Below are 27,142 nucleotides of genomic sequence, written 5' to 3' on the forward strand. Positions count from 1 at the left end.
AACATAAGGTAATATTACCTAATAGTACAGTGTAGCAATACAGTAGACCCTTGTTATCCGCTGGGATTTGGTTCCAGGGACCCTCGTGAATAACAAAATCCGTGTATGTTCAAGTCTCATTAAATACAATGGCATAGCAAAATGGTGTCCCTTAGATAAAATGGGAAAATCAAGGTTTGATACTTGAAATTTATACTTTTTTAAAAAATATTTTCAAGCCGTGGATGCTTGAATCTGTGTATAAAAAATCCATGGATAAGGAGGGCCAACTGTATTTATATTCTGGTGAATCCACAAGATGCGTATCTGGCAGTGTTGATGTTTCCCCAAGTATAGTGAGATGTCATTTTTTCTCAGTAGCCTTTTGGGATCCCAAATTCATCAACACTTCTAACCAGAGCTCACTAACAGAAGAAGCAGAAGGGATACTAAAAGCAGCTATGGAGAAAGCAAAAAATGGGCTGAGTTTTGTTTTGACAGTTTGCTATTTTGTTTTTGATGACTAGTTATTGCTTTGCCCTTGGGTCAAGTGCTCTCCTTTTCCTTGTGTGCCCTTCTTAGGCTCTTGTCAGACAATTCCTGCACATATCCTGAGATATCAAGTACCGTACTGTAGTTGTGAGCTGAACAATAACAGTTAAAATAAACTACGATGCAGATTCTGCTGTCCCTCCAAAAAGAAAAATTCACCTAAAAGTGGGTTGCAAGTACACCTTTCATGATACATCTCTGTCTAAAATATGTTGTTTTTATTTTTGACAACACAAATAATTTAAAATCCCAGGAAAATCCCAACTACGTTTGGGGGAAAGAGAAGAAGAAGGCAGAAAGCCAGACAAGGGTGAATGTGAGGATAAGGCAAAGAGAATTGCTGCAGATTGCTGACTGCAAGGCAATTAAGTGGAGCTTTTTACCATTCATACATCCTCTTTACACATTTCATAAATTGTGTAAAGGAGACACTGTACATCAACATGGGAGAACTGGGCTATATTCTAGGGATGGGAAGAATGTTAAAAATAGTCAAAGAAATAGTAAACGACGGTGTTTCTTGAATATTGAGAAACTCTGACTAGAAGAATCCTAGAGTTATGAGAATCTTCACAGTCCAGGACTTATTATATACAAAAATAACCCTATCTACAAATTTTGTGCAGAAGTGTCCTAAAGAAGTTTTGATGACTTCTTAATAGTCATTAAAAGCTTCACAGTTTTCAAATACTTTATCACAGTGAGAATTTATAAAGTTATTCTTTAATTGTGAAGTCAAAGGCTTTCATAGCCAGCATCCATAGCATTTTGTGGATTTTTCGGGCTATGTGGCCATGTTCTGGAAGAGTTTATTCCTGACGTTTCGCCAGCATATCCTCCCACCCTGAGGCCCTGCCATCAACAACAGAACAATACACAGATTAACATGGGAATCACTCCTCCCTACCCAGGGTCATGCTGGTGAAACGTCAGGAATAAACTCTTCTAGAACATGGCCACATAGCCCAAAAACCCACAAAAAACTATTACTCTTTAATTCCTTTGAGAAGAAAATTAGCAAAATATTATAACCCTATTAACCAGGCATGCAGACACAACATATTTCTCATTCTCAATTTCCTGGCAACATCCCAGCCGTTCGGCTTAATTTTATTACTTTATGTAATAATCTCACTCCTGTATAACTGACAAACAATTTAGACTGAAGAACAGCTGCATTCTCAGATTTGCAAGCCAATCCTTAATGTTTGATTTGCTGTACTTTCCTACAAGAACACCATAACATCCCACTTCACAAGTGCTGGAATAGCAATTGTTTCATGCTGTCCAGAGACCATAGTTTACTAGCGCAGGAATAAGCTTATATGTCCCATTGGTATCAATGTGGCTGAAGCCTTTAAAAGTGATTTGTGGGTGTCAGCCAGGCTGACTCAAAGGATTATTTTCAGAGCCTCAGGCATGTGGGAAATATGGGTTCATAGCCATGGCAATAAGTGTGTCATCATAACCGGTTTATATGACTTTAAGTCTGAGTATTCTTTTCCAAGGGAAAAATAAAAAAAGGCCTGATTAAAATAGATCGTTGCAGATAGCTTTTTCTCAAGACTCTGTTAACACCATATTGGGATTCCCCTATAAAACATCTGTCAACGTGGAAAGGATGAAATAAGAGCCAGCCTTCTATGAACCAGAAAATTCCCTTCCATAATTCTAGTACAAGCAGCAGCTGAAGGAACAACCAGGCAGAGGAACAAGTAAACAAGGGAGACTGAGCAAAGCATGTCACTGGAAGGGCTTTTTAAAATTTAAACTGGATAAACATCTCTTCTGCACAAATGAAGGTGTAGTCCTTCCATCCTCAATGATTAAAACAGATCTGCAGCTCAAACCTGAATTCCAAGTTAAATAAATGGGCTTGTGCCAATATGGGTTGATTTGTAAATTGCTAAATTATTCAGAGTTTTGCAATGTCTGCCTTACATGCAGTGGAATCAAGTTGCAAGCATTTGTAAAAGGGTTTTGTGTTTAGGTAACATCTGCCTTTACAACACTATCCTCCAGGCCAAACTGAAAATAACAAGGGACACTTTTCAACCATATTGTTTCTGGTACCGTCTATTCTGGTCCCATTGGCAGTCCTTCTCATCTGGAGCATTCAGATGTTGGGTGTCCAGCTTTCAAGATGTGGTGGTTTCTGTCCTCAGTTCAGATGGTATGGCAAGGTATTCATTTCCTAATCTGCACTGTAGAAATAATCCAGTTTGACAGCATTTTAACTGCCATGGCTCCATGTTATGGAATTTTGGGAATTGTAGTTGGTTGCTGCAAAAGAGCTTGGCAAGATTTGTTCAGAGGGCTTTACTATTTTAATTCTCTGAAAGTGTGTGACTTGTCCAAAGTTACCCAGTTTTATATGACCAAGATGGGATTCAAAACCTGGTCTCCAGAGTCATAGTCCAGAGGAATTAAATGCAAAACTGTAATAACCCCCCCCCCCACCCTTCCAAAGAGTAACCTGGCAGGACTCACGTTTGTCCATTATGGATTTTAGCAGAGGTCAGAGCACTACAAAATGGCTTCTTAAACTCTATCAGTAAGGTCAGTACATAACGTCTTCCTACACTGAGGAATGAACTAGAATAGTTACACTGTGGCAGAGCATTCATAGGAACAGAGAAGCAGAGACAAACGGGTGAGAATGGTGTATCTTTCAAAACAAATGTAGGCTGCATCCACACTACAGAAATACTCCGGTTTGACACCACTTTAACTGCCAGGGCTCTGGCAATGGTAGTTTTGTGAGCTATTTAGCCTTCTCTGTCAGAGAGCTCTGGTGCCGCAACAAACTACAATTCCCAGAATTCTATAGCATTGAACCACAGCAGTTAAAGTGGTGTCAAACCAGATTGTTTCTGCAGTGTGGATGCAGCTGTAGCCTTCCATCCATGTCATCATGTGAATAAACCTAATTTCTACATATTTTGAACTTTTAATTTGCACTCCTAACCAAAGCCCTCAGCCACAATTATTTGATTCATGCTTGTGTGCAGAATGGGAATTTTAATGTGTGTGTGTGTGTTGTTGTTTTTTAAATCAAGAGCAGTGCTTTTTCCACTAGTCTTAACCCCTCCTTTACAGAACTCCATTAACTCTCATGGTTCCCCAATGCATTGCAGGGATTACCATTTTATGCTAGGACACATGCCCAGTTTATTTTTATTCTTTCATTTTTTATCACTCACTTTCCAAAGTGCAGTATTTTCAACAGTGCTTAGAGCAGCATAGAAGAAATAACAACAATCCATTAAAAACCACATCAGCCTTAAGTATATTGAACAAGCAACAAAAAAATAATTAAAAAGCAAGACAAAGGCCATCAAATTTGATTTTGTACTATTTTGACCAGACATTCTTACCAAAGAATCTAAAAATATCACAGACATGAGGTACCAAAAAAGAGCTTTTAAAGCCCTTGGACAGAGCTTGAAAAGTTACTTTTTGGAACTAAAGCTCTCAGACCCTTTGGGAAGCCTCAGTGTTGTCTTGCACAAACTACCTATAGATGATCCCTGTCTATATGATGTAGATATGAACTATATGAACTACGTACTTACAGTGGTAAGCAAACTTTTAGCTTGAAGGATGGCCACTTGCCATTACTGATCAACTACAACAGTGATTCCCAAACCCTGGCCTTCCGGGTGTTTTGTACTACAGCTCCCAGAAACCTCAATCATCTTGGCCAATATTCTTGGATTCTGTGAACTGACGTCCAAAAACCTGCAAGGCCAGAGTTTAAAAAACACTGATCTACAAGATTACTGTACATTAAGCTTTTGGGGAGCTTCAAATCTCCCCCAGGACAAAATTCTGAAAACCAGTGCTTTAGTGCAGAACATAAAGTTGTGATCTTGCATATGCATACTGGCATGCAAGGAAGACAGAGGCTGCATTGTGAGAGCTTAAAGCAAAATCATCATCATCGTCATCGTCGTCATCATCATCATCATCATCATCATCATCATCATCTTGCTGCAACTTTTTAAAACTGAAAAACTGTCCTTAGGGTTCAAGGATTGTATTTTTTACTTCAAAGTCAAGATCATACAAATACTTTTTACCCCTACATGCACACACACAAATATTTTCAACTAAGAATTCATTTTAAGATCCTTTCCTTCATGTATCCACAAATACCACTGTCTTTTTAAACAAATTTTAAAACAAATCTTGGCAGAACACAGAGTATAGCTGAAGGGTAAATAATCCCAACCATGCTCATACATGGCAAGCCCATCCAGACCACTAAGACAAGATGTATTATAAGTTTGGAAGAGGATTTCCCCATCTTTTTGTGACAAGGTTAATAGATCTGATCCCATCAATTTGTTGAATACGTCTACTGACTATTTCAAACATTTACAAATAATAAAACATTACAAATATTACAATGGGTTGTATGTGTCTTGAAGTTGCCTATCAACCTATGGCAACTCCATTAATTTCATAAGGTTTTCTTACACAAGGAATACTCACAGATGGTTTTGCCAGTTCCTTCCTCTGAAATATAGCCCATGGCACCTGGTATTCAGTGGGTGGTCTCTAAGCTGACCCTGCTTAGCTTCCAAGTCAGAAGAGATTTGGTGTCTTTAGGCTATTTAGACCAACAATATTACAATACAGTTAAAATAAAAACATTGCCTTGTCACATTATGTTACAATTATGTTGCATCAAAATGAAAGTGCGCCATCCAGTAAATGAAACATATTCCTTCTTTCCACCTTTTCCCTTAAAATGGCTGCCTTGGATGTCCCTCTGGAATGTACAATTGTTGTTGTGTGCCTTCAAGCCATTTCCGACTTATGGTAACCCCAAAGCAAACCTATCACAGCCTTTTGCCTTCCTCTGAGGCTGAGTGTGACTTGCCCAGGGTCACCCAGTGGGGTTTCCATGGCCAAGCAGGGATTCAAACCCTTGTCTCCCAGAGTCCTAGTCCAATGCTCAAACCACACTACGCTGGCTTTCACACAAAGGTTAGAACCACGCAAAAATAATGCGAGATTGTCACAGATCAATGTCTCATGTGATTCAGAAAAGGACCCAAATAATACTCACTGCTGTTTGAATACAAATGGCGTTCCAGTACATAGTGTGCCAGACAAGACTGATAAGAAATTGTTGTTCATTTCCAACTTATGGTGACTCTAAGGCAAACCTAACATGGGATTTTCTTGGCGAGATTTGTTCAGAGGTTTGCCATTGCCTTCCTCTGAGGTTGTGTGACTTGCCCAAGGTCACCCAGTGGATTTCATGGCCACATGGAGAGTCAAACTCTGGTCTCCAGAGCCATCAGTAGTCAAACCACTACACCACACTGGCTCTATATGAAATTATTGTAGGCCAATACCTTTTGTAGGTTTCATTGCTAATTTGCACCAAGTGACATGAATATGCACACACTAAGAAGCATCTTCCAGATTACCTGATGTGTTCCAAATGCAGTACTCCGAAGGGAAGCAGGATTTAGTAAACTTGAATCTAATCTAATCACTGGTAAAATATTTTTACTTATTTACTTATTATTTACTGCTCAGTGGCTGCTCCCAAGCTTTGGAACTCCCTCCCTAAAGAGGACAGGATGGCTCCATCCCTACTATCTTTTCGGCAGCAGATAAAGACACTCTTGTGCTGTCAGGCCTTTTCAGGCTGTAAGGGCTGGGTTTGAAATGACATGCAAGTTTAAGGTTTGTATTTTAACATGTTACATTTTAAATTGTTTTAGCTTTTAAAACTGTTTTTCAAATTTTATATTTATGTATTATAATGTTGTACTGTTTTTAAATTGTATAGTTTTTAAGTTGTTGTTTGCTGCCTTGAGTCCCTATACTGGGACAAAGGCGGATTATAAGAAAATAAAATTATTATTATTATTATTATTATTATTATTATTATTATTATTTCTATAGTTATTGGTTAAAACTAGACCATAACTTTGGTGGGTTGATTCACCTAGTGCTAGTAGATAATTTCAAATCCTCTTGGGAAATAGAGATTCCAAAGAAATTGCATCAATGTGGCTTTACTAGTACTGTAATACCATTTTAGCATTAGGATTAGGACAAGCCAAATCACTATTAAGATAAAGGATTGTAGATATAGAAGACCAGACAGAAACAGCTGCTTTTTCTAATCATATATTTGTAAACAATCAAATCCTGGTTTCTAAATCAGCAACATATCTATATGACATTACAGTCCCCACATTTAGGAGAGCTTTATTTAGCCTGGTTCAATGCTCTCTCTCCCAACAGCGGTTTTGGAAAGGAAATATGGGGACATTCCTTATGAAATACAATATTGCCCCTGTGGTACAGGGTGCATTCGAAACTATAGCACATGTCCTTATTGTACTATCAGTTTTGCAGGGATATTCGTTACCAGTTACCCCTGTCTTATCTAAATTTCCGGGACACTTTTATTTGCTGAATAATCAAAACAAAATGTTACTAAAAGTGGCAAAGTTTTGTTACGTAATGTGTAAATTGTGTCCTCAAACGATAGCCAATATGCTTTGATGTTAGAGATCAATTTTATAAAGGTACTGTTTGTTTTACTGATTGTATTTATTGGTCGAAGGCCAGAATAAAGTGTCTGTCTCTCTGCACACACATCCTTATTCCAAACAGCTCTGGCAGTTCCTTCTGCTTGTCAAAATATGATGCCAATGACGCCCAAATAAATAAATAAAGCCATTTGTTTTAAAAGGCATTGGAGCCCGAGGTTTTCTGAACAAAGGCCAGCCTTAACTGGAAATGCTTCATCCCAAATGGGTTTGTCAGCCTGCAATGGAAGAGTTTGGGGGATGAAAACAGAATGCCTGTAGTTTTTTGTGGGTTTTGAGGGCTATGTGACCATATTCTAGAAGAGTTTATTCCTGACGTTTCGCCAGCATCTGAGGCTGGCATCTTCAGCATTCTCTGAATGCCGGCGAAACGTCAGGAATAAACTCATCTAGAGCATGGCCACACAGCCCCCAAAACCCACAAAAAACTACGAATGCCGGTCATGAAAGCCTTCAACATCACAAAACAGAATGTGTTTCGTACATGCTTAGAAGAGTAGTGGTTTGAGTGTTGGACTACGACTCTGGAGACCAGGGTTCAAATCCCAGCTTGGCCACTGGGTGGCCTTGGGCAAGTCACACTCTCTCAGCCTCAGAGGATGGCCATGGCATATGACCCCCTCTAAAGAAACTTGCCAAGAAAACCCAGTGATAGGGTTGCAATCAGTCGGAAATTATTTGAAAGTGCAAAACTACAACAGCAACTACACATGGTAGAAGCACTTCCCAATGTGTTATTATTGTACTTTTCCACGCCTGAGCCCTTAGCTCCACTTCTGGAAAAACAAGTGCCAGGGCTCAGCCGCTCTCTCCCGAAATAATAATACTGTAATAATAACCCCTGGAGAGTGTTTCCCCCCCTTAACCTTTTCCTCTTAGGATGCTTTTATCTTTCTTTCCTTGTTTCTCTCTGCTCTTTTGTCCTCCCTTCCAAGCACATAAATTTTTCGTTTCTCTCACTTAAGCTTTTTTCAACATGTCCCCAGGGGGTTTCCCTCTACTTTATAGGAATCATGCAGTTCCACACCACTTTAACTGCCATAGCTCCATCCTACAGAATCCTGGGATTTGTAGTTTTACACGGTCTCTCAAGCTCCACTGCAGAGATAATCCAGTTTGTGACCACTTTAACTGCCCTGGCTCAATGCTAGGGAATTCTAGGAACTGTAGTTTTGTGAGCCACTTAGCCTTCTCTGTCAGAGATAGCTCTGGTGCCACAATAAACTACAGTCCCCAGGATTTCCTAGCACTCAGCCAGGACAGTTAAAGCGGTCTGAACCTGGTTTATTTCTGCTGTGTGTTTTGGACACTTCTTTGCCAGAGTGATGGTGCCTCACGAAACTACAAATTCAACTAGTGGTGGGTGAGCAGAGCAAGAGACACAAACCATGATGATCCAGTGTTTGCTTATTTTTGTTTCTGTCTTGCCTTTCTCCCAGAACTAGGACTGAAGATGGCTCACAAGATTTTCCCCCCAAAGTACAAATAAGCGTACAAGTGTAAATGTGAAAGTGTGTGTGTCGTTGCTGTTTTTTTGCATTTGGTTTTATGTACAGTGTCAATGAGTTAGCATGGTGCAGTGGTCTGAGTGCTGGACTAGGACTCTGGAGACCAGGGTTCAAATCCTGGCTCTGCCACAGAAACCCAGGTGGTGGCCTTGGGTGAGTCACACTCTCATAGCCTCAGAGGAAGGCAATGGCAAATCTACTCTGAAGATACCCTGTGACAGGTTTCACCTTCAGTGGGTGTTTTTAGTGGGATGTGTGGGCAAGTCACACTCTCTCAGCCTCAGAGGATGGATGTGGCAAATCATCCCCCTTCTGAACACATCTTGCCAAGCAAATCCTGTGATAAGTTCACCTTTGTCTTAGTGTGACCTTTGGACAAGTCATGCTCTCTCAGCCTCAGAGGATGGCAATGGCAAACCCCCACTGAAGAAACCTGCCAAGAAAACCCCATGAGAGATTTGCCTTAGGGTCGCCATAAGTCAAAAATGACTTGAAGGCACACAACAACAACAACAACAACAGTGTAACGTTAGAGATGCTGTGTGGATGGTTTAAGAATATTTTGTGTTTCCTCACAATAATTTTTTTAAAATAATAAAGTACAAACATTACAAAGTCACAATGCTAAAAACACAAGGTGCATCCACACTGTGGAAATAATGCCGTTTGGCACTGAGTGCTGTGGTTTCGTCCTATGGGATCCTGGGATTTGTAGTTTCATAAGGTCTCTAGCCTTCTCTGGCAAAGCATCCTTCCCTGTTGCCCTGTCACTGGGCTTTCTCACTAGGAAGGATGCCTGGTGACCAGACATCCTCCTTTTCCAGGACATGTCCTCCATTTCAGCCTTGTCCTGGAGGAATTTCAAAATGAGCTCCATTTTGAGTGTGACTAAGAAGCATGAATGCATATTTATATGAGTGCTTTTAGCTCCTACACTTGTTGGCAGTGCCTTGTCCTCTTTTGCAGTTAGGACATCTGGTCACCCTGGTCCTATGAGATCTTGGGATTTTTAGTTTCACAAGCTCTCTGCCCTGTCTCTGAATAAGAGTGCTGAGGCCTCACAAAACTACAAATCCCGGGGGAGTGGGGAGAATTCTCTCCAAAGGAAACAGGGCCATTAAAAGTGCCAGTGCTGGATGCCTTGCAAAACTACAAATCCCAAAATTCCACAGCACCGAGTCATGCCAATTAAAGTGTTGTCAAACTGGGTTATTTCTGCAATGTGGATGCAGCCCCTGAGGAAGCCAGGGCTGTTAAGAGCAGTGCCAAACCCCATTACTCCCACAGTAGTCCCAAACACATTGCAGAAACAATCTGATTTGAGACTGATTTAATTGCCCTGGCTGAGTGTTAGAGAATTCTGGGAACTGTAGTTTGTTGTGTCACCAGAACACTGACAGAGAAGGCTAAATGTCTAAAAAAAAAACTACAATTCCCAGAATTCCCTAGCCAGGACAGTTAAAGCAGTCTCAGACTGGATTATTTCTGCAGTGTGTTTTGGACCCGAGAGAGGAGAAGAAACCTAACTGGGGTCCAAAACACACAGCAAAAATAATCCGGTTTGAGACCGCTTTAACTGCCCTAGCTCAGTGCTGGGGAATCCTGGGAACTGTAGTTCTGTGAGACATTTAGCCTTCTGTCAGAGAGACTTCTGGTGCCACAATAAACTACAACTCCCAGGATTCCCTAGCACTGAGCCAAAGCAGTTAAAGTGGCCTCAAACTGGATTGTTTCTGCAGTAGTGAGGTAGCCCTTTCTGGGAACACACACACACACACACTTATGCATACACAAAGAGAGAAACACACTGAGGAGGCCCAAGGAAGGCCCTTGCTTCTTCCTTCTTTTTTGAGTTGAGGGAATGTATGAAGTTTAACCCAAATAATAGTAATAATAATAATAATAATAATAATAATAATAATAGAGGAGGAAGCTGAGGTCCAAAACACACGGCGGAAATAATCCAGTTTGAGACCGCTTTAAGTGTCCTGTTCAGCCTTAGGGAACTCGGGGAGTTGTAGTTTTGTGAGGCACTAGGGCTCTCTCTGGCAGAGAAGGCTTCCATGTCTCACAAAATGACAACTCCCTGAGTTCCCTGGGACTGAGCCAGGGCAGTTAAAGCGCTATGAAACTGGATTATGTCTGCAAGTGTGTTTTGGACCTAAGTTAGCTTTCTCCTCCTCTATCATCATCATCATTATTATTATTAGGGCCTAAACTTCATACATTCCTGCGCCTCAGAAAAGGAAAAGCAACCCAGCAAGGGCCTTGCTTGGGCCTCCTCAGTGTATATGTTTATATGTGCGTGTATATATTTATGCGTGTTTATGTATATGTATATATGTGTGTGTGGTGTGTGTGTCTGTGTGTATACACACACACACACACCTCTCCTGTGCCTATCTTTCTACCTTCCCCCCTCAGCGTCCCGTCACAATCCCCTCCCGGCCGACCCAACAATCCTTCCCCCAACGGAGAGTCGGAGATTGGGGCCGGCCGCCAGGAGGAGGAAAGCAGAGCCGGCTATGAGCGTGGATGCCGCCGCCTGAGGAGGAGGAGGAGGACACAAAGGAGGAGGAGGAGGAGCCGCCATTATCTCCCTCAGCAGCAGCAGCAGGAGGAGGAGGAGGCCTCGCGACAACACCGCCGCCGCCGCCTTCCTCCCTGCCCTCCGCCGCCGCTCCCCCTCCCGGGTGCCTCCCCCCGGTGCTCGGCTTCCCTCGCGACCCAATCGCCCGGCTGGAGGAGCGGCCTGGGGCGGGGCTGGAGGAGCTGCCTGGAGCCGGCGGCGAGGGGACGCAGCCTCCTTCTTCCCCGCCATGGAACAAAGGCAACGCTGAGGAGGAGGAGGAGGAGGCCGAGGCCCCACAGGCCCCAGACGCCGCCGCCGCCGCCGCCGCCTCCTCGCCTCAGGCCCCCGAGGAGCAGGAGGAGGAGGCGGGGGAGCCAAGATGTCGCCCGGGGCCTAGGATCCGCAGCGCCGCCTCCTCCTCCTCCTCCTCCTCTCCTTCTTCTCCTCGGGGCCTGACTCCTCCTGGGCCGGCCATGCCAAGCGGAAGCGCCTCTCCCTCGCCGCCCCAGCGAACACAGGCCCTGGCTGCGGAGGAGGAGGAAGAGGAGGAGGCCGAGCTGGTGGTGCTCTTGCCGCCTCCGCCGCCGCCGCCGCCCCCCCCTTCCATCGCGGCCTCCGCCGGGCCTGGTCCTCCATTACCATCACCACCGCCACCACCGCCCCCTTTCGTCGCCCTCCTCGTCGGACGCTTTCTTGCTGAGGGAGCGCTTGGCCGGGCTGGGCCTCCACGAGGAGGAGAGCCAGGAGGAGGAGGAGGAGGAAGGAGGAGGAGGGCAGGAAGGGAGGCAGGCCGAGGAGGAGGAGGAGGAGAACAACAACAACGGAGATGTCGGAAGGGAGCTATTGGACGGCGGCGACGACGACGACGGGGCCTCCTCGCTTCTCCTGCTGCCTCCTTCGCCGGCTTTGCTTCTGCCGCCGCCTCCCCCGCCGCTTCCCCAGGCCTTCGAGGTCCCTCCGGAGGCGATGGTGGGCCTAAGCAGCGGAGGAGGAGGGCTCTTCCCGGAGGAGGCGGTGCCCCCCGGGGTGATGGCGGCGATGCTCTCCCAGGCCTACGGGGCTCCAGCAGCAGGAGGAGCAGGGGCTGGCGGCGGGGCGGCCTCCTCCTCCTCCTCGGCTCCTTCTCCGGCGCTGAGCGGGGACCAGGCGGCGCTGCTCCTCCAGCAACAGCAGCAGCAGCGGAGGAAGAGCGTCAACACCACCGAGTGCGTGCCGGTGCCCAGCTCGGAGCATGTGGCCGAGATCGTGGGCAGGCAGGGTGAGTAGAGGCTCCAGCGGGCCCTGGGCGGGTCACGCTCTCTCAGCCTCAGGCCAAGAAGAGACCTCCCTCCCTCAAGACAGGCTCACTCTCTCTCGGCCTCAGGGTCTTGCCAAGGACCCAGCCATCCACTCCAGACAGGTTCACCTTTGGGCAAGTCACACTCTCAGACTCAGGATAGCCACACACACAAGAACATGGATCGCCTATGAATACATCTTGCCAGGAAAAAAACACCCAGGACAGGTTTGCCTTTGGGCAAGTGACACTCTCTCAGCCTCAGAGAACCCCCTCCTCTAAGCACAGCTTGCCAAGACACACAGACGGTGATAGGTTCACCTGAGCTGGGTGTCTTTAGTGTGGCCTTTGGGCCAATCATGCTCTTGCAGCTTCTGAGGGTGGCTGGGTCAAAACCAAAACTCAAATACATCTTGCCAAGTGTGTTACATCCTCTGAATACACAGTTTCTGTTGTTGTTAAGTGCCTTCAAGTCATTTCCAACTTTGGAAGAGGGTTGCCATTGCCTTCCCCTGAGGCTGAGAGAGTGTGACTTGTTTATGGTTACCCAGTGGATTTCATGGCTGAGCAGGGAATCCAACCTTGTCTTCAGAGTCACAATCCAGCACTCAAACAACTGTGCCACATATTTGCCCAGGCAATCATAATTCAGAAAGAACTTGAAAGCACACAACAACAACAAACCAAGTGAGTTGGATTTCACCGTCTGGCTGCCAAAACCCCTGAGAGAAGATGTGTTGTTGTTGTTTGCCTTTGAGTCATTTCTGAGTTGTGGCAACCCGAAGGCGAGCCTGTCATGTGATTTCCTTGGGAAGTTTCTTCATAGGCGATTTGCCATGGTCATCGTCTGAGGCTGAGAGAGTGTGACTTGCTCAAGGCGAGGTTCTTGACAAGATGTATTCACAGCTAAGTTTCCATGAACAAGATTCAAAACCTGGTCTCCCAAAGTCATAGTCCAACACTCGGACCAAGCCAGAATTTCTGGATTAATTAATTAATGCAGTTTGACAGTAAGGGGATTTGTACTTTGTGGTGACAGCAGAGCTCTGTGACAGAGACAGCTAAATACCTCACAAAACTGCAGATCCCAGGATTCCATAGCATGGAGCCATGGAGTTAAAGCAGTGTCAAAGTGTGGCTCAGATTAGACCAAGGATTGCTCTTTAGTGGGCACTTGGGGATCCAGCAAACACAATGAGATTTGATTTCAAAGCAGTTTGGTTCTCTGGACTTTGATGATTGTTTGAAAAATGGGTTCTGGATTTTCTGGAAGGGATGCAGAGGCAGCCACAGAAAAGGAGCACAGCTGTTCTGTCTCTGCAAACAGAGTAAAGGAAGGCTTTGCAGTATTAGGAGAGACTGGAAGTGTAGCGACACTCGAGAAATAATGCAGGTTTTTAGAAATAATATTTATTGAATTTAACATAACATAAAACACATTACACCAAACAAAAACTTAAACTCCATACATACATCTACCCTGACCTTTTACTCCCCCCCCCCATGTACTGTACTCAAATAACTAAAAGCCACATAACAGATGCAGCCTTCCTGGTCTCTTTTCTCCTTCTCTATAATCCTTCAGTTTTTCTCCTCACTTCAGAAAGTCTTCAGTGTTTTTCATTAGCACCAGAATTGTACCTCATTTTGCCAAAAGTTTGCCTGCTCTTTGCTCCTATTTCTCTAAATTTTACTCCATGCCTATAACAAGAAGGCCTGAGCCCCGTTAAATAATTAAAGAATGCAGTCTGACACTACTTCAAGTGCTGTAGTTTAATCCTATGGAATCCTGGGATTTGCAGATTTACAAGGTCCTTCTCTGCCAAAACTACAAATCCCAGGATTCTGTAGGATGGTGCTATGACTGTTCACATGGTGTCAAACTGCATTATTTCTACATTGCAGATTCACCCTTTGAATTTGTTTAGGAAGTTGCATCAGGATTAGGATTAATTCCATTTTAATTGTCACTTTTGTAAGTTTTTCATTGCATTGTACTGTTAGACATGGAAGCCGCTTTCGGGGCCCAATCTTGAGGGGAAAGTGGGATACAAATAAATACAATAAATAATAAATAAAATAATAGGAGGAATTTAGGCCTAAATTGGCATTGCTAGGGTTTCTTAGCAAAAGGTGATTGGGTTATGGAAAGGGTATGGTTATGGGTAAAAAGAAACAGTGGGCCAACTAAGGTCCAGAAATAGTCCAGTTTGAGACTGCTTTAAAGGAACTGTGGTTTAGTGAAACATTTAGCTTTCTCTGTCAGAGAGAGCTCTGGGGCTACAATAAACTACAGTTCCCAGGATTTCCTAGCACTGAGCCAAGGCAGTTAAAGTGGCCTCAAACTGGATTATTTCTGGAGTATGTTTTGGACCTAAGTGTTAACTCTGATCAATCCCAGCTTCACAAAGGGAGCTGCTCTGCCTACCAACTGGGAAGGATTTGTCAGGCATGTGGAAGAGAGGGAGTGATCAGATGCAGAAGTGTAGATGGCTGCCATGAGGGAAGGGATGGGAAAGGAACTCCAGGCAAAGCAGGGGCTGGGTAGAGTGTGTGGATGATGGGGATGATGCCCTGAAAAATGGGAGGAGCGTTGGCAGCGTGCCCTAAAAATGTAGGGAAACCACTTCAGTATATATGACAAGTCAGCAGCCATTTATTACTTCATTCAAAAGACCGCTGGGCAAGCCTGGACATATTCCACAGAAGAGATTTTGGTGGTAGACAACAAGAGCTGAGTAGTATAAAGCAGTAATACTCTATAAGACCTGGGTCCAAAACACACTGCAGAAATCATCCAGTATGAGACCGGCTTAGTGCTAGGGAATCCTGGGAACTGTAGTTTATTGTGGCACCAGAATTCTCTGATAGAGGAGGCTAAATGTCTCAGAAAACTACAGTTCCCAGAATTCCCTAGCACTAAGACAGGGCAGTTAAAGTGGTCTCAAACTGGATTATTTCTGCAGTGTGTTTTGGACCCTGTATAGTGTTTCCTATTAAAGTACCAAGCTGTTGCTCCAGAAATGGTGTTATTACTCAAAGAAAAAGATGTAGTATTGGAAACTTTCCAATAAGATCAGTTGCAAAATACAGTCTGCCCTCAAACTTTGTGGATTTGATTCTTCACGGATTTGGTTTATATGTTCTCTCGATGAATCTCTAGGTCCTCCAGTGTGAATCTATGGCCAACATACACCAGAAGTTGCGCCAGAGGACCTACACATTTCTAGAGATGATACTTCTCTAGGCATTTGTAAGTCCTCCAGTGTAATTCTCTGGTCAGCTGCCAGCAGATGTTGACCACAGACTTGGGCTGGAGGATCGAAAGATCCCTAGAGAAGTGGTCTCTCATGTTTAAAAAAACCAGGATTTTTTACGTGAGGTTTTTACACTGCAATCCTAACCCCAGCGAGTGTGGAGGGCCCAGTGTAAAATGTGTTTGCCACTTGTAGAGCCATGTGAGAGATCTCATTCTTGCAGAGGCTGGAGGGGGGCTCGTGAAATTAATTTAAGTTGGGTGTTAGGAAAAAAAAACTTGTCAAGCAAGAGCAGGTTAGCTCTGAAACAGTTTGCCTTAGGGTATGGAGAAGTCGCCATCACTTGAGTCGGAATAGGTAAGGGAAAATTGGGTTGACCTTGTTGGTGGATTCAGTCCCTGAGTAAAATGCACAGGATAGAGAAACCATTCCCAGTGTTGTGCTTCCAGATGTAATAGGCCACAACTCCTGCCCTTCCCAGGCATTAGAGCCAGTAACATCTGGAGAGCATCAAGTTAGGGAGGCTGAAAGATTTTGAAATACACTCAGCCCTTCTTATACACGGATTTTTTATACACGGATTCAAGCATCCACGGTTGTTCAAAAAAAGTATGAATTTCAAATATCAAACCTTGATTTTCCATTTTTTATAAGGGACACCATTTTGCTATGACATTATATTTAATGGGACTTGAGCATTCATGGATTTTGTTATACACAGGGGATCTTGGAACCAAACCCCAGCGTATAACAAGGGTCCACTGTATTATTCTGCTGGAAAACTAATATGGTGTTAGTGTTTCTCAAGAGTCTTGAGTTCACATCCCATTTTGCCATAGGGAAATGAAATCTTAGCCTTTGTTGTGCTGAGAGAAACAAAAAGATGAGTGGGTAATGCCACATGAGGTGGCGCCATAATGGATGTGGTTTAGAATTCATGACTCAATGACAGGTGTTGTTGGACTACAGATCTCAGCCGTTGTCATCAATGGCCGTGTCTGCTGCAAGTTGCAGTTCAACACCATGATTCCCACGTCTCTTTCTAGTAAGGATGGATTCTTCCTTCAGCAAAGGGATTGATGTTGAACTGTTTTCAATCCTGTAGTTTTGAGAGCTCTTTCAGAGGAGGTAACTGATGCATGAGAGCCGGCGTGGTGTAGTGATTTGTGTGTTGGACACTAGGACTCTAGAGACCAGGGTTCGAATCCCTGCTCTGCCATGGAAACTCCCTGGGTGATGATAGGCAGTACTCTCTCAGCTTCAGAAGAAGGCAAAGGCGCATGCGCGCACACACATCCCAAACAAATCATGTCATGAAATCTCCGTGATGGGGTCGCCATGGGTCAGAAATTATTTGAAAGCACATAACAGCAACAGTTTGTGTCACAAACTTGCCACCTCTACCACAATTAGGCAGAGTTGTACTTGAGAAGATACTGTTTTGTTTCAGTTAGGCAAGCTCCTGAGACAAAAATCTGTGTGAAAGAACAGCCTGTAAATGGTGAGTGACAATATTAGTTTAGGATGGCAGAACTCTTGTAACAAATGGCAGAAATCACTCACCTTTGTCTGTCACTAGAGTTGTCTGTCACTATTTCTGAGGCTGACATAACCCTTGGCCACTTTAGCCTCAAAAGGGTTGCTGAGAAATAACTAACAGGGCCACTTTCATCTATTCTTTTGTTAAAATTACCTTATCCCTGACACAGAAACACTCAGTTTAAACTGTTCCTAAGTTCCATATAAGCATAGTTAGCACTGTTTTATGAAGAGGCAGTCTTTCCTTTCTTCTGTTCTCAGCCAGTACAGTCAACTGTATGCTGCTTTCTTGGCACCCCTACTCCTTTTTTGAGGGTATTTTCCTCCTCTTTTTGGTCTGGGAATACAGTTGGTGGGAAGGCTCCAGGCGAGTGTGACCAATGAAGCATAAAAAGCTGAAGCAGGTCAGTTGAGTTTCCAAATACAGTCGGCCCTTCTTATACACAGATTTCTTATACACAGATTCAAGCATCCACAGTTTGAAAATGTTAAAAAAAAAAGTATAAATTTCAAATATCAAACCATGATTTTCCATTTTGCTAAGGGACACCATTTTGCTATGTCATTATATTTAATGGGACTTGAGCATCCACGGATTTTGTTATCCACGGGGGATCTTGGAACCAAACCCCAGCGTATAACAAGGGTCCACTATACAGTAATAGGTTTTCCATTCAACTTTCTGTATTTTAGGCTCTTTTAAGTGAAATTATGCTACTGTGGCTTTTAGTCTGACACATACTCACTTACCTTAAATCAGACCAAAAATAAAAGAAAGCATTTTCACCGTGAAAGAGTTTAAGAAGGAAATAAATGGGTTTTTTAAAAAAAATGCTTGCCTAGAGGAGATCTCGTTCTTATCCAGTCTGTACTTCCTGCTGTTGCAACCTGTTTTTATACTTTTCATGATGACATGGTGTGTAAAATTTAAGTTTTATCACTTCCTTATGGATAGTATGAACACTGAACAGAAGCTCTATCATTAAGTTAATCAAAGTTCTACAGTGAGTATTTTTTTTCTTATGCTTCAAAATAGAGCTGTCAACAAATTGATATTTTTAGCCAACTAATTATTTACCTTTAAAGAATTCATTGAATTATTCAGATAATTAATTTTGCATATTTTAAGACCTAATGACTTTTTGAGACATTGAAGAACATGTTATATAGCTTACTCTTTAATCAATGGTAGACACCACTCATTATTAGAAGGAAAAAAACATTTTCCTGCTTTGATCTGCAAAGGAAAAGCGGGATACAAATAAACAGTTTATTATTATTTATTTTTAATGTTGTGTATGTCATTCCATATTATAGTGTCATTCCAAAATAAAAAGTACCCTAAAATAATTAAGTATATGCCTTTAAGTTACAGCTCCAGTTATTAAAACTAATTCTTGTTGGATAGAAATCAGATTGCACCAATTAAGTAAAGCTTTATACGATCTATCAATTAAAATGATATTGTTGTTTTTTAAAGCACATAGCTAACCTTATAAAATATTCTTCCTCAGTTTGACTATTTGTAGCAGGGATAGGCAGCCTGGTATGCTATATATATTTTAGACTGTAGCTCCCATGGAACCCAGAATATTTGCAATCTTAACAGGGACTAAGGATAACAGTCAAAAGCATCCAGAAAGCACTGGCTGATCTACTCTGTCTAAAAATGGGTCAAATAAAGTGCTTAGCACAGCACCGCCTTTACCAACCTTGGATCCCTTGACTGAGTTTGTCTGCAACCCTCCCATCCCTGAGAATTGAACATCCTGGCTAGGACTGATGGGAGTTTCAATTAAGTACTGTATCTAGGGAACCAAAGTTGGGAAATGTTATCTAGAATAACTCAGTGAGGAAGGCAGGACAACACTTACCTCCTTTCCATCCATCCCATCCAGTTTAGCAGAGGGTGAACACACTTGCCTGTCTACTAGTACAATCTAGAGTACCATCAGATGTCCGTATGTAGACATCTGCAATTCCATCCAAGCTATATAACATTCAGCATGTAGGCCAAAATCATACAGTTGAGATCCTTGACAAAATCTGCTGATCAGTTTTGACTTACTTATTTCAGATTTTATGTACATAGGGGTCTATCTGAATATTACAGCTCCAGAAGAATGGCTACAATTATAGGCTAAGAAGTTATTTAAAAAAAAATACACAAAATGGAACTCAGTTGAATGTATGTTAAATAAATAACAGTCTCCTCTTTTCTAGTCTAGGTCATGTAGAGATTTCACAGGTTCCTGTTTTAATCATAAACAGACTCCTCCCCATGTATATTTTGGGGATCATGATTCATATTATGTTCAGTCAAGGCAGAAATTCTAAACTATACTATTGAAGGGGAAATAACAGTTTGTGTTTGCAAAGATATGACCCAAGAAGGGTGTCAAGAAGCTGGAATGTCTCTAAAGCAGGGCAATTAAGATGAGCTAAATTTTGGAAACTATGCCTTATGAGGAGTGATTTAGGGTGCTGAGTATGTTTAAGTTGCGGAAGAGAAAGCTGACCTGCTATCTTTCTTGAAATATCTGAAGGGATATTGTAGCACCTTAGAGACTAACTGTAAAAGTTGTAGTGTAACCTTTCATTGACAAACTGCTTTCACACAGTTACACTCAATTAATCCCTTTGCACACTGATATTCCAGACCAGTGTTTTTCAAACTTTGGTCCTCCAGGTGTTTTGGACTTCAGCTCCCAGAAAACCAGAACAGGTTGGCCAACAATAAGTCCAAAATATCTGGAGGACCAAAGTTTGGGAACCAGTGTTCCATATTAACATGGCTATGCCTCTGAAATCTGAAGGGATGTCATGGAACAGACTTCATAGAATCATGGAGTTGAAAGAGACCATCCAGTCCAACCTGCTGCCATGCAGGAATACATAATAAAAAGACTCCTGACAGATGACCTGTATGAAAACCTCCAAAGAAGGAGACTCCCTCAGTCCTTAGTGTCAGGAAGTTTCTTCTAATGTTGAAGTGGAATCTCTTTTCCTGGAGCTTGCAGCCATTGTTCCATGCTCTAGTCTTTGGAGCAGCAGAAAACAAGTTTGCTCCACTTGCTCTCTCATGCGCCAAAGATTAAAACATGAGCCAGAGACTAGAAAAGAGATTCGACTTAAAAATTAGAGAAAGGTTTTTTTTTTTTTTTTTTTTTTTTTACTGTGAGAGCTATTTGATAGTGGAATGGACTACCTTGAATGGTGGTAGACTTGCCTTCTTTGGAGGTCTTTAAATAGAGGTTGTATGGCTATCTTCCAGGAGTTGTTTAGTTGTGTATTCCTACATGCAGAGGGTTGAATTAGATGGCCCTTGTGGACCACTCCAGCTCTTTAAGATTCTGTGAAAATGCAAGAAAAAGAACTGGCTTCAGTTACTCTTAAGACAATCAGTAATATTAGGGAAATTAGGGAACTGTTTGACCATTTAGATTGCAATGGTATTTACACTTCCTTTGGAAGCAGGTCATAGTTGACATGTAAAGGAGTGAACTATTACTCCTGTGTATAAAGTAAATGTTTCCATAAAGTTGCTATTGATGAAATCATAGTTGGATTTTTTTCCTTCTCTGAAGTACTTTTCTAGGGATGTGGTGCCTTTAGAAAAGATTCAGAGAGTTTTATTTACCTAAAAATAAAAAAATGGGAGTCCTCTTTTCTCTCCCTCCTCAACTTCCTGATTGAAGCTATTTTATTTTATGTGCTTTGTGTTCCTGCAGTTTAAGTTGGAATGCCAATAGTTGCCATAGCAAGAATCATGTCATAAATAGACCCGTGACTCTCAAAAGAAATGCCTGTAGAATGAAGTTATTTTATTTTACAAGGCTTACAAATTAGATTTCAAGGAATTGGAAAAGAGGAGGGGGGTCCTTTAAAAAATTACTAGTGCATCTCTCCAGTTTCAACAGTCCTTGAAATCACACTGTGCCATTTGAATCTAAAAGAGAAAAGATGGCTAGGTAGTTCTTTTTTTTAAGCCTACATCCTGTTGGCCCAACAGTAGTAGATATCACCATGGTGTGATCTTACTCATTTAATATTTCTGAAAGCGTCTAAAATGTGTGGGGCACTGTATCCTCTATAAGGCTTTGCTTGCAAGTTTACAATCTTATGAAAATGGGGGAGTGGTGATTTTGTCAGCATGAAACAAGGAGTCTTTGGAAATGACAACAAGGAACAAATGGAATAAGAGAGGAAGGGAAAGGGAAAGAAGATTTGCAAAGGAGACAGAGAGGCAAGGGATTTCCAGCATAGGAATCTGAGGAGAATTTGTAGTTTTAAGACAGGGCTAAATGGATTTTTGCATCCACTTTTACCAGCAAATGTTATTTTCTGTCAATAAACAACCAATGTGCCTGGATGGTAGGAGAGGGGCAGTTTTATGCAGTTTAAAAGACTACAGATAAGGAATTCTCAAGGGATTTGGGTTTAGGGAAGCAGTAATACCATTTTATGGTGAGTGCTTTGTATCGGTATTATAAAACAATGCTGAGGATTGGAGCTCAAAGGGGGTATTTTGAAAGAATTCTTGTCTATATTGTATGATACAGTTGAATGTACCAAGCCAGAGTTCACAGTTGACATAGGATTACAATAGCAGGCAAAGCTCAATTTGTTTATGTTTTGAAGGCAGGCATACATTGCACTTTGCACTTGAGCAAAGTCCCCAATTCAGTCCACAGCATCTCTACTTTAAAATTATCTTTGATAGGTTTCACTGGAAAAGACCCTGCCTGTGAGGCTCTGGAGAGTTGCTGCAAGCCAAAGTAGGTCATACAAAACTAGATAGGGGTGTCTGATTCTGTATAATAGCCCTTCATTTGTTAGCCAGCTCCACCCACCTCTGTTAGATGTGACTTACTTTGCGGTCAAGAGGGTGAATATTTTGTGAACCCTGTATATTTATGGGACAGCTAATGCTGTGTACATTTTTGTCCTTACTTAATAATGTGCCCATAAAGGCTTTCAGTTTGAGCAATATATTATGGAATTTTCTTCGGTCCTGCAGTTAGCTGTATTATCATGAAACTAATACAAACTGAAGTTTTGGTTATAATAATAATGGTACTGAAAGTTTATTTTGGACACAGCACCAAAATTACCAAAGATAACATCCATCAGATTAAAACTAATACTGAAAAATTACATTGTCTTGTCTGCAAGCAGTAAAACTAACTGTAGGCATCTGAGTCTGGCCTGCCTCAGCTCCAGTGAGAATTGATCATTTCCAGCCCATGAAGTTAAACAATGTAAGCTCAGTTCTGTCTCACACACTCTTTCTTGTTTGGAGACTATAGCTTCTGTAATGCTACAAAAAGTTCAGTAAATTAATGGTATCTTTCCTTGTTTTCTGACTCAATGAGAATTCCAATATTTTGAAGGCTAGTGTTAGTGTTAAAGGCAGAATTACATTTTCATGTTTTATGTCTTTTTTCTTTCCCTCCTTCCAGTGAGGCATGGCATACTTACAACCAGAGTACATCACTTCTGCTTCTTCCATCTTGGCATATGAGTAATAACATTATCAGTTGACATAAAATATTCTTTTTGTGGTAAAAATTTATCTCAAATGGATACGGTTTTTAGATTATTTTGAATGTTTTGTGTTTTTATTGTAATTTCTTTGTATGCTTTTTACCTGTGAACTGCTTTGGGCCACATCTGGGAGAAAGGCGGCATACAAATTAAATAAATAAATAAAAGTTAAGGAAAATGTTGGAAACCCCAACAGTACTGAAAAAGTCTGAATTGACTCCTCACTGAGCTACTCTTTATTGATAGGTTTGTTTGCTCATAAGAAGTCATTGGTATGTAAGGGATTTGGCAATTTAAGAGATGTACTTTGGGAAAATTTCTGGGCTTTTAAAAAATAGCTTATTTTAATAGTTTATTTTAAATGGAAGTAAATTGCATTTTAATCCATCTTCTATAAAGTACAGTGGGCCCTTTGTATATGTGGAGGATCCATTCTGGACCGCCCCCCCCCCCCCCCCCCCCGCGTATGGGGGAAACACCTTGGGACCTCAAGTCCCATTGATTTCAATGGTGCCGCGTTCCTGGCACGCCACCATACACACACGCCATTTTATCCCTCTGCGCATGCCATCCGCATGAGCTCAAGTCCGTGTATGGCAAGCCCGCATATGGGGCGGGCAGACTGTATATGGGGTGGCAATAGGGTGGAAGATCGATAAATCCAATTTGTGGAGGATAATTTTCTGTCGATGTATAGTTGCCATGCTAGCTATATTGCTTTGTGTTTGGAATGCAGGGGAAGGTTACTCTTTTCATGGTCTGTTTTTGGGCTTCCTGGAAGCATCTTGTTGACCTAGCTCCTCTTCATGTTCTTTTTATGCCTACAGTGAAATTTGTGCTACAGGAAGGGGAGGAAAAAACAAAGCAGCATTAAGAGTTGGAAAGGAGTTTAATTTCAGTGGCAGTGATTTGATTTTGTTATTGCTGTAGCAATTGTTACAGCAATTCTTGCTATAGTCAAAGTCTGGCAAAAATTGCCAGACTTAATATAAAACAGGTTCCAGATGGATATTAAGATTGTTTATTGTTGGCGATAAATAGTTACTTAAGAGTGGTGACTTAACAGAAATGTGACAACTGAGACAAGCAACACGACTGTACATGACAGATGTTCCTCCAGACTGAAGAGTATGCACTGAAATATGATGCTGGCCTATTATTTGTCTTGCATGTAGATTCCGAAATCAGAACTAGTTAGGCCCATTAGATCATTTTGTTTTCACATCATGCAGGGGATGCAGGAGCCTGTCAATACATTCCATTTTAGCGGCTTCTGGGAATAGCTTTATCTTCAGCACCATCCCTGGCAGGGCTGCAGAAAGTCATTCAAACATTACCCCTCTTTCTGTTGTGCAAAATAAATTATCAAAAATAAAACACAGCAGTGTGATGGCCCCTAACATTTTCTAAGTGTGCCTCTGATCTAGTGCCTACCATGTGTGATCAGGCAAGCTAAGGGACCTTGTGTGGTGTACTAGACAGACTGTAGTTTATCCAACATGGTGTAGTGGTTTCAACATTGGACTGTCACTCTGGATATCAGGGTTTGATTCTCCTCTTGGCCATGGAAACCCACTGGGTGACTTTGAGCAAGTCACACACTCTCAGCCTCAGGAAACCCTGTGATAGGGTTGCCATAAGTTAGAAAGGACTTGAATGCATACAACAGCAACCAGTTCAAATCACTGGTAAACTATGACAGTTCCAGGGTAACCTGAAACCTTGGGCCTAATCTGACCTCCAGGATTATTTGAGGATAAATTAAGGTTGGCCAGGCATTCTGTCTTGAACCTTCCTTGAGGAGGAAGGGAGGGGTATCATTTGTTAATAAGGTTTTCAGCCAACATTTGTATAAATTACTCTGTGGGAGGGAGGAGTTGGTGCAAAACATTTTTTAGCTGTAATGGAGGAGAGGAAGAAAAAAGCTGGAGGCAGTAAATTCTGGGACGTAGGGGCAGACTTGTAGCTGTGGTGTGGGCTAGGAAATTGTGCTGATGAAGGAAGTTGTGTCAGTGATTCCTGCTCGCACCCTCTCTGGTTTCATAGCCCTTTGGCAGTCGCTGGCTGCATGTGATCACAGTTTTGCTTGACAGCTGTGAGGGCTCGAAGCACTTTTCTGTGCCTGTTTTTGTTAGCCTTTTTTCTAATGAAGGCCGAGTTCCCAGAGTCCTTCTAAGAGGCCAGGGCAAAGTGATCTGATCACGGCTGGGCAGGTGTTGTTTCTAACTGCTCCATCTGTTTTGTAACCTTTATGACTGACGGCAATCATCTTGCTTTTTATGGAAAATGGTTGTGACTCAAATGTGTTGACACTAATTTGTGTCTTTAAAAAAGAAGTATATGATGAGTTACTTCTCAGCTGAAGAACAATCTTGTTGAAGGCATAATAGGACACTGTTAATGTATTTAAGTAGATACAATATATAAAAATGTGGCATGTGCTTCCATTTATTATTATTATTATTATTATTACAGTAATAAAAATTGGTTGTCTGCTTTCAGGGTATTTTTGACTCATGAACCTATAACAATTTTTTTTCTTGGCAAGATTTCTTCAAAGAAGGTTTGCCATTGCCTTCCTCTGAGGCTGAGAGAATGTGACTTGCCAGAGTCATGCAGCAGGTTTCCATGGCTGAGTGGGGATTTGAACCCTGATTTCCAGAATCCAAAACCAATGCTGAAACTACTACATTGGCTCTCTAGTAGTAGAAATAAAAGTACAGTAGGCCCATTAGTATCTGCTGATGTTTGGTTCCAGGATTCCCCCATGGATACCAAAATCTGTGGCTGCTTAGGTCCCATTAAATACAATGGCATAGTAAAATGGTGTCCCTTATATAAACTGGCAAAATGATGGTTTGCTTTAAGAGGCTATACATTGAATGTAAGCAAGTTGTATTATCCAGCTGCTGCTGTTGTTGCCTTTGCTGGGGATACCTCTCCAATGGGACTTCTGACTTGCTTAAAGTTCCCTCTTGGCAGACCCTGACCCAGGTGGTGCCATCCTACACCTAGCTGTGCCATCTAGAGGAGATTGAGGCCTAAAATCAGGCTAAGGGTTCTCCAGCATCCTTTACAAAGTAGGAAGAGGTTCTCCAGAAAGTGCCATCGGTAGTTGCAGATCCTAGTTTTCCTTGTTAGTGATGTCAGTTTTTGTTGTAACTTACTCTTTCTTTTGTTTATACTGTAGTTATATTTTCATCGGTAGCCCCCTTTTAAATTCTCTTTTTTCAGTTTTATGGCTCCTGTTTCTTTTATTTCTTCTGATCTAATACATAGCTGCTGCCTTCCTTATTTACCTTTTTTTGTCCCTTACGAAATTACTCTGAAAGTTGTTACTGTTTGTGATGTATTTCTCACCAAATCTTTGCACCATCTTGCTATCACTGAAATCTGGCTTCTCACTCATGCTGCTGCTGCCTTTTCGTTTAGGGGACTCTCCTTGTCTTACACAAGACAACATGGTTTTGGGGGGGTTTGTTTTTTGGAGGGGGAATTGTTATTCAACTCATGGCAGTTTCTGCTTTCTTCCTTTCCACCAACACACTTTTTTTCTTCTTTTGCCATCAATGCAATGCAGCTGTTTTTCCCACTACACCTACAGATTGCATTCGTTTGTTGACCATCCATTTTCAAGTTTTATTTCTGATTTTGATTCTGTATTGACTTTCTTCCTTTCAGATGACATTCCTACTCTTACATGTGATTTTAATATTCATGAGGACAACTTTCTAGAATTCTGTTATGCTAACCTTTTCTTTGGGGTGAAGCAGATGGGCCAAATGGAATGATCTCTGGCCACAATCGCTCCAGGTGCATGGTGACCAAACACTGTGGTCCCAAAGTCAGCCGCTATCACAATCTTAAATGGGCCACTGGCAGGAGCAGCTTTTTGCTACTCCTTTTTGGGCCAGCTTCAGGCTGCCTTAGCCAGTCCCAGAGCAGTTTATGGCCATTTCAGGGGGCATTCGTCGTTTGAATGCCATGCCCCCCAAAGCACCCAGAAGGCCCTTTATCTGCTTCAGGCCTTTCTTTTCTTCTATTAGCCTTAAGCTTTGTTCTGATTTACCTATACACTCTCTTGGTCATTATCTTGTTCTTACTAAGAGTTCGTCTGTCTTTCCCTTTTTTTAGTCAATGAATTTTCCTTGTCTTGACTGAGCATCATCTTGTTTCTTTGCTGCTTGTTCATAATCCATCAACCTGGTGTTCTGTTGTTCATTCTTCATTTTGAGAACTTCTCGCAAGCATCAATCACTTTTCACTTCTGTGGGTTCTTTGGATTCAGCCGTTGTTTTGTTTTACTTAATCTGACTTTTACCTTCAAC

General features: G+C 42.1%; 1 protein-coding gene and 1 long non-coding RNA gene across 3 annotated transcripts in view; one reads left to right on the top strand and one right to left on the bottom strand.

The window, feature by feature from the left end:
* Positions 1–6,306, bottom strand: part of LOC121922367 — a 19,709-nt gene extending 13,403 nt beyond the window's left edge. For both annotated transcript variants that reach the window (XR_006102143.1, XR_006102142.1), the window contains exon 1: positions 5,029–6,306. This is a non-coding gene — a long non-coding RNA (uncharacterized LOC121922367). The remainder of the gene's footprint in view (positions 1–5,028) is intronic.
* Positions 6,307–12,024: 5,718 nt separating this feature from the next.
* The window catches only part of MEX3C (mex-3 RNA binding family member C), a 41,695-nt gene continuing 26,577 nt past the window's right edge, over positions 12,025–27,142 (top strand). The window contains exon 1 of the mRNA XM_042451718.1: positions 12,025–12,453. Coding sequence (XP_042307652.1) covers positions 12,162–12,453 — 292 coding nt within the window. The 5' untranslated portion in view covers positions 12,025–12,161. The remainder of the gene's footprint in view (positions 12,454–27,142) is intronic.

The sequence above is a fragment of the Sceloporus undulatus genome, chromosome 2 (assembly GCF_019175285.1).
Source record: "Sceloporus undulatus isolate JIND9_A2432 ecotype Alabama chromosome 2, SceUnd_v1.1, whole genome shotgun sequence".
Classification (NCBI taxonomy): Eukaryota; Metazoa; Chordata; class Lepidosauria; order Squamata; family Phrynosomatidae; genus Sceloporus; species Sceloporus undulatus.